General features: G+C 37.0%; 1 protein-coding gene across 1 annotated transcript in view; it reads left to right on the top strand.

Moving 5' to 3' along the window:
- Positions 1-8,256, top strand: part of itgav (integrin, alpha V) — a 42,698-nt gene that overhangs the window by 30,995 nt on the left and 3,447 nt on the right. Inside the window, exons 16-27 of the mRNA XM_016565113.1 lie at positions 787-842; positions 2,594-2,748; positions 3,304-3,441; positions 4,578-4,645; positions 4,746-4,893; positions 5,530-5,622; positions 5,761-5,840; positions 6,324-6,404; positions 6,729-6,834; positions 6,946-7,104; positions 7,378-7,503; positions 7,900-8,013. Of these exons, the coding sequence (XP_016420599.1) occupies positions 787-842; positions 2,594-2,748; positions 3,304-3,441; positions 4,578-4,645; positions 4,746-4,893; positions 5,530-5,622; positions 5,761-5,840; positions 6,324-6,404; positions 6,729-6,834; positions 6,946-7,104; positions 7,378-7,503; positions 7,900-8,013 (1,324 nt within the window). The remainder of the gene's footprint in view (positions 1-786; positions 843-2,593; positions 2,749-3,303; positions 3,442-4,577; positions 4,646-4,745; positions 4,894-5,529; positions 5,623-5,760; positions 5,841-6,323; positions 6,405-6,728; positions 6,835-6,945; positions 7,105-7,377; positions 7,504-7,899; positions 8,014-8,256) is intronic.

Below are 8,256 nucleotides of genomic sequence, written 5' to 3'. Positions count from 1 at the left end.
ACGAAGAAAACGCATGTGAGGTCTGAGGTAAAAATGTTGTTTCCGCCCAGATAAACTTTTAAAAATAATTATTTTTCAAACGTTTTATTTTAACTTGTTATTTAAAATGTTTTAAATGCAATGTTAAATTGACGGTAATTTGAATGATAAAATCATGGTTTTTTTTCTGTCGTGTAATCGACTATTGTTTTCAGTGTCGACTAGTAGGAGCTGTACCGTTTAGTCGACTAGACCCGCACATCCCTAGTGTGGACATGGCCTAAAATGACATGATTTAAGGGGCGTGTCCTTTAAGGCTTTACCGTAATCAGCCACTGTTATGATTGGCTAATGCCATTGCATAGGAAACAGTATTAACGCCCCCTCACTATTGCATGTGAGTGTTTTGACAACATGATCAAAATAAAACGGTCATTTCCAGACAAAGCATTATGAAATCATTTACTTACAGTTTGATGCATCTGCGGTCAGATCTAGTACTGCTTCATCTTTCAACAAATGTTTCTTTGTGAGCTCTCCATGACACTGTGCCCCGATTACAAAACAAAATCCTCAAGATTTTAAGATATGAAATGTTTTAAGATATGAAACTTGCAGGATGTTTTAATGGTACAGAGACCTCTTTTGTCTCTGAAGAAAGGCAAATTTGATTTCTCATGTCATGACCCCTTTAATCAGAAATGAGCATACATATCATCAGTAATATCTTTAAGATGCTTGTCTTGACTATTATGCATTGAGATTATCATGAAAATAATGGTAATCCTACTCAATTCTTTCCCTTAGCTTTACTGTGAAATACTGTCTGAAGGCAAATGGCAAGGGAGCGCCGCCATCTCTTCGTAAGTACTTTTTTCTTTATATATGCAAATGTATAATATCCAGGGCAATGGAACCTATTATTGCACGTAGTAGGAGCACAGGGTGGCTGTAAATGGAGTCCTGCTGTTGTGGTGTGTGTTATGAGCACTGCTGCGGGGGGAAACTAGAGCTCAACGTGTCAGGCATCAGTGTGTTTGGAGCCGGACGTACGGTGCAGAGCCTTTAAAAGCCCAGCGTCCGGCGCTCACAAAGTCTTCACGTGGATCTCACAGTCTGGGGTGTAATGGCTACCAGACCCACAGCCCACTGTTCATAGACCACAGACCATGATGCCAATTCATTATTTCTCTGTGCGCTTTGAAGTTCTCCTATGCTCTGGTTGAGCTAATGGCTACCGTTATGCAAGCTTAAGGTGCGGATGTGTGTATGGTGCAAGGTCTGTCATAAATGGATCTGCCGCTTACAGCTGAAACCCATAAACTGTATCAGTTTAGTTGTTTTGTTATGAGTAGGACATGTAGTAGGTATGAATATACTACTGTTGAAAAGTTAGGGGTCAGTTAGATTTTCATTTATTTATATTTACAAGTTAATTATTTTATTCAACAATAAATTTATCAGAAGAGACAGTGAAGACATTGTTCTATTGCTAATAATAAGAAATGTTTCTTGAGTAGCAAATCAGCATATTAGAATGATTTCTCAAGGATCACGTGACACTGAAGAAAAATATATCCAAATATGTATGGAAAAGTTATTTAAAATTTTAATAATATTTTACAGCATTAGTTTTAATGTATTTTTCATCAAATAAATGTATCCTTGGTGAGCATAAAAGACTTGTTTCGAAAACATTGCAAACTAGCTTTTTGTTTTCCACAACAGTATTTCTTTAAACACCTAGTTTTTGTGACTTTGCCTTTGACATCTATGTAAACCCCTCATTGTATGTGAAATGAAATGTGTCAGTGTGGGTGATAGTTTACCCATAAATTTACTCATCCTCATGTTACTCCAAATCTCAGTGGCTTTCTTTGTTCTGTAGAACATTAAAGAAGAGATTCTGAGAAATATCTCAGTGTCAATGGTGTCCAGTATTACATGGTTTCTGATGTACTTCAGTCTCTTTTATATCCTCTTTTGTCTTACTCAAAAGAAAGTCATACAGGTTTGGAATGACATGGGTGGACTGGTCATTTAAGGACAATGTTTTTGAAGTATATTTTCAAAGTCAAGTGCTCATATGTCGCCTTTAAGTGCAGCTGTGTTTATATATCCGTGCTTGTAACTAAAAGGTCCATACTGAAACTCCAAGAGCCATAACCATTGTGTATTTTGAGCAAGACTGTTAACCCCAGGTTACGTTGACTCTTAACTTTTATAAAGAATATCTCTTTGAATTTGAGACTTTAGTCTTTGCAACTTTACAGATCTTCTTTATGCACCAAGAGCTTGAAACACTCCAAAGAGAAAGGAAAAATTGAAATCGCATCATATGACCCCTTTAAAGCAGCTAAATGCTTACAAAAATTCAGGGGTATAACTGTTTAAAGGTTTCAGGGTTGACTGCTTGTGTTCTAAACAGTTTCATTTGAAGATTATATTTCTTTTGCTTGTTTCCTTTAAATTGCCTCTTTCATTTAAAGGAGAAACTTGTGTTATGTGAAGAATGTAAATAGCTCCCTCATTCCTTCTGAATTTAGTGCTTTGTATTATTATTTGTGTTTCTCTCCTTTATAATTGAAATGAAAATGTGGCCTTTCATTCACAGATTTCCAAGTGTATCTGACCCTGGACCGTCTCAAACACAAGGGAGCCATCAAACGGGTGCTGTTCCTCCATAACAAGATGTCTCATTATTCAAAGAACATGACCGTCTCCAACAGCCAAGGACCGGCCTGCGAGGAGCTTCAGGCTTATTTAATAGTGAGCAAATCCATTCACATTTATTTATTTGACAGATGTTTTTATCTAAAGCATTTTGCAGTGCTTGCAAGGTATATATTTTATAGGAAATCAAACCTGTGACCTAGGTGTTCCTGATGTAATGCTCTATCAGTTGAGATACAGGAACACACAGAATCCCTATGTGACTCATTCACTTCTGCTGATCGTGCCAGTACTGGGCTGTGAAAAGTTTAGTGTAGTTTTGTTTTACTTGGCCAACTGAAGAAGTGCTCATGCCTTTATGTCATCAAATATGTGTTTGCTCTGTGCTTAAAGGTGTAGTGGCAGACAGCCCAGATGTTTGGCACGGGAATATGTCGTTATTTTGTTTTCGAAAAGGAACAATGCATTACAGAGCTAAAGAAGGATTTGACCTGGAAAGCCAAAGCTCTTTCCTGGACATAAAAGAGCATGTTGTAGAGCTTATAAGCTGGACTGAAATTCCCCAGCCTTGAGCTCATTGAACTAGAGGCCCCATTTCTCTCCCCATCCACTTTTGGCTCTCTACCTCTACCTCTCTCTCTCTCTTAACAGGATGACTCAGAATTTAGGGATAAGATCACACCCATTTCTGTTTTTATGGAGTACAGCTTGAATTACAAAGCAGCAGCAGATAAGACCGGCCTGTTGCCCATCCTTGACCAGTCTACACCTACAAATGTCACCAAGCAGGTACAGCTGTTTCCCACACTAGATCTCTGGTTACAGGGGCACTACATATACACTGCTTTTCAAAAGTTTGGGGTCATTAAGATAATTTTTTTTTCATTTTGAAAGAATTCTCTTATGCTCGCCTATGCTGCATTTGTGTGATTAAAAATACAGGAAATAACAGTATATTGTATAATATTATTACAATTCAAAATAACTGTTTTCTATTTTAATATATTTTGAAATGTAATTTATTCCTGTGATGGTAAAGCTGAATTCTCAGCATTATTACTCCAGTCTTCAGTGTCACATGATCCTTCAGAAATCATTCTAATATGCTGATTTGATGTTTAAGAAACATTATCAGTGTTAAAAACTGCTTAATATTTTTGTGAAAACCAAAAACCAAAAAAGGAACAACTAATATTTAAAATAGAAATCTTCTGTATCATAACAAATCATAAAATCTAGTCTTTATTGATATTTTTTATCAATTTAATACATCAATTTAATAGATAAGTATACATTTATTTAAAAAAAAAAAAATCTTCCTGACCTCAGACTTTTGAGCGGTAGTGAATGAGCACTCTGTTTCCTCATTGGGTGGGGCTGTCATGGGCTGAGTTGCATCTTTCGTGTATTCGGGAAAGATCTCTGCGTCTGTAGGAAAGGATGACGATGGAACAGATGAACGTGGTTTATACTGCGTACATGGCTGACATGATAGAGTTAAAATCTTTTCCCATGGATATGGACAAACTAAAAGTAGCAGGGAATTTTAAAATGTTTTCTACATTTAGAAAAGCCATGGAAATAATTAAAATCCTAATAAGTATTTTTTATGCAGTGTTCTGAAATATTTTTAATTGTGAGAAAACTTTCAAGGAATTGGTGGAGCCGATTTTGCAAATTGGTCTAAATAATTCATTATAGTTTTTTCTAGTTATCACAAACTACTGGAAAACCGTAAGAATTCATTGGTCTTAAAGTGTGGGAACCCTGAACGAGACATTGCATTGTGCAGAAGCTGCTCAAAAGATCAAATCTTCTACTAACCAAAGACTTAATGCTGATTTACACGAACAATTAACATTAAACAGCATTGGATAAAAATAAAAACTCACTTTATTTTCTTATAATACCTTGTGACTTTCCAGGCTCACATTCTCCTGGATTGTGGTGAAGACAATATTTGCAAGCCAGACTTAAAACTGTCTGTTGTGAGGTGAGTCATTGGTTCATCTCAGCCTTAAATTCCATTGCCTTGTCTGGTGGTGTGGAGCTGGAGATTAACTTGGTGCTTTTGATGTTGTTTTGTGCTCCAGTGACCAGAAAGAGATCTACATAGGTGACGATAACCCCCTGACCCTAGAGGTCACAGCAGAGAATGGAGGAGAGGGGGCATATGAGGCCGACCTTACCGTCACCCTACCATCTCAGGCAGATTTCATTGGGGTTGTGCGTAACAGTGAGGTAAGCAGTGACCCATCTACACCTCATAAAGTGCACTGTCCTCCCTACTGTGACCTCCTGTAATGAGACAATTAATGCTGTATTAAAAGAGCTGATTTAACAGATGTTCCAGGTTTAATAACAATTAAACTGGTAATCTTACTGGTAACTTGTTGCTCTATTTGCAAACACAAGCAAAAGTTTCTTTGGACAGTAGTCAGATCACCTAAAGGAAGATTTATAAGCACTTTTAAAAAAAATACAAGCTGATCATTGCTTTCAAAAGCTTTGCCGGTAACTCTTTATTTTACGGTGACCTTGTTACAAGCTACATATACTTACTATTATAATAACAACAAATTATGCATAATTACATGCAAGTAACATGCAATGCTAATCCAAACCCTAACCATACAGTTAAGTACATGTAGTTAATTAACATTACTCGGAACTTAAATATATAATTACACTGTATCATAGACACCTTAAAATAACGCATAACTGCATTGCCTCATTAAGACCATTTAGTGTATTTTAGTGTTTTTACAAATTTTGGGACAAGTCAAAAGTACTTTTCTTTAGCAATAAAATTTCTATGCTGTTCTGTGACATCATTTAGAATTGTTTGAAGGTCCATATGTTATTTCTGTATCTCAGACGTTGTCTAGACTGTCCTGTGCCTTCAAGAAAGAGAATCAGACCAGAGTGGTGGTTTGTGATCTTGGGAACCCAATGAAAGGAGGAACTAAGGTGACCAACAGACTTTCCTCACTAAAGTGTCTGCATATTTATTTGTACCAGAAGTTAATATTTTTTAATGTTGCTTATTGTAACATAAATGAGCTATTTCCTTTCATATTTTTCTGTTAAATGGCGTTGTTTGTGTAGATAATAGCAGGATTGCGCTTCAGTGTGCATCAGCTCTCTGAACAGGATACAGAAGTCAAGTTTGACTTGCAGATACAGAGGTATTTGAATTAATGCTTGCTATTACAATAATGCTTGTGCATTGTTAATTAAATGGCGTTTGGTGAGCCATCAGTAACCCAAGGAGGGCCATTAGAACAAATGTAAAGCAAAGACGCCCTAAACGTATATTTTCACTTCCTGTCTTTTTATTTAAATCAGTAAAACTTCAGACAGCATTTGCTTCTAATGCTACAGTTTCCTGCTGACTGCCAGTGGTTTTTTTAGAGTGTTGTTAATTACAGGGAACTGCTATTTTTTGTGTCTCTGTGAGAACATCCTGCTTTGCTTTTTGTCTCTCACTCTTTCCATACACCCTCATGTCTTCGCCCGTCTTTACCACAATGATTTGTAGTGCATTTCTGAAACATAAAGAGTGGTCCATGGTAATATTTTATCACGTTGTCTGTAATTTAATGAAATGTATCAGTTTTTAAAACAACAGCACCACCTATTGGAAATCAATAATTCCCTTCTGCTTCCAGCTCAAATCAGTTCAACAATACCAGCAATTTGGTCTCTGTTGTCACAAAGCTTGCTGTGCTGGCCAAAGTGAAATTAAGAGGGTATGATCGTTTAAATCATATTTCTGTTAAAATTGTGTGACATGTATTATGTAAACAGATTTAAAATCAGCATGTATGCTATTTAGAACACATTTTACTTTTAAGTTGCAACAAGTTATGACATTTAGCTTAAGAGGGCAAACTTTTTTTAGAATGACTTGCACAATATGACCAAGAATGTGAATTAAGAAAGTGAAAACGATCCAGTATGGATTAAGTATGTCAATAAAAGCCTGAATGATGAAAAAAAAGAACTTGAGCATTATAATTGGCTGTTACTAGACATGATCTTCACTGTGTATTCATCTGCTCTATCCTGTGTAGGGTGTCTGCGCCAGAGCAGGTGTTTTTACCCATCGCTAACTGGCAGCCAAAAGAGAATCCTGTTCTGGAGGATGATATTGGACCTCTTGTACAGCACATCTATGAGGTAAAAAATGCAGTAAAGATCATTGGTCAAAGACATTATACATTTATTAAACTTCAGCAGTGCATAATTAGATTTTTTTTCTCTTTCTGCTGTAATCACTTATCTTACTAGCTAAGGAACACAGGACCCAGTACCTTCAGTAAGGCCATTTTAGATGTGCAGTGGCCATACAGATTCAACAATGGCTCTCTGCTCTACATCACCAAGTTTGAAGTGGACGGAAACATGAATTGCAGCTCAAACAGGGAGCTCAACCCGCTTAATGTCACTGTATGTATCCCACAATCAAGTATACATACGTTGTTAATAACAGGTGTAAACAGGACCCAAAACCCCACTCCACACAAGTTGTATGTTAAATATCTTCTATGTTCTGACTGGCTGTGACATTTTGTAACATCCAACAAATGGGATTTTTTTTACAGTGTGGACAGACAAATTAGTTGCATGGATGGTTAAAACCTTTGTTTGTTCACAAATTGGTTGAAATTAGGAACTCATCTAATATTCCAGGGATAACCCTATGCTTTTGCTTTCACCTAGAATCCCAGATTTATTGACAAAAATGAGACCTCTGCCAGCGGAGACAGAGCTGAGGGGAGGAACAGACACAGCGTCCACCGCAGAGACCTAGAGGACAAACAAGGGGAAGAGAACCTGGAGATTCTGGTATGTTCACAGCTTTAACAGTTGCCATTTGACAACCACCATTGTCTGTGAAGTACCTGGAACAGTTTTATATTGAATTTGAAATATATACACTTCACTGTTCAAAAGTTGTTCAGTGAATTTTTGTTTGGTATTTTTGAAAGACATTTCTAATGCTCACCAAGGCTACATTTATTTAATCAGAAATACAGGAGAGAAACACAAACACAAATTTTGAACAGTAGTGTGTATATATAAAATATATGAACTATTATTATGGTTATCAAACCAGCAAACCATTTTAATGGGAACCGTTTTACCCTTCTACACATCAGTAGGTGCAGTCAGTATGAGTCATTGAACTGTCCTTTACACCAGTATGCGTGCAAGTACAATGGTTTGTGTGTATCCACACAGGATTGTGGGAATGCGGAGTGTCAGGAGATTAAGTGTTGGGTCGGCCGGCTGGAGAAAGGCCAGAGTGCCATTCTATTTATTTACTCCAGACTCGCCGTGAGCACGTTTCTCAAGGTAAAAACAATTCATTTGACTGACATTGCAAAGGGTTAGTTCACCCAAAAATGAAAATTAGCCTGTGTTTTACTCACCCTCAAAGCATCCTAGGTATATGTGACTTTCTTCTTTCAGACGAATCCAATCGGAGTTATATTGAAAATTGTCCTGGCCCCTCCAAGCCTTTCAATGGGGGGTAAGCGGGTGTTGGTTGTCAACAGTTCAGAAGACGTGAAATAAAGTGCGTGCATCCGTAATAAA

The sequence above is a fragment of the Sinocyclocheilus rhinocerous genome, unplaced genomic scaffold (genome assembly GCF_001515625.1).
Source record: "Sinocyclocheilus rhinocerous isolate Xijiao unplaced genomic scaffold, SAMN03320098_v1.1 scaffold1473, whole genome shotgun sequence".
NCBI lineage: Eukaryota > Metazoa > Chordata > Actinopteri > Cypriniformes > Cyprinidae > Sinocyclocheilus > Sinocyclocheilus rhinocerous.
This window is presented reverse-complemented; position numbering and strand designations above follow the sequence as displayed.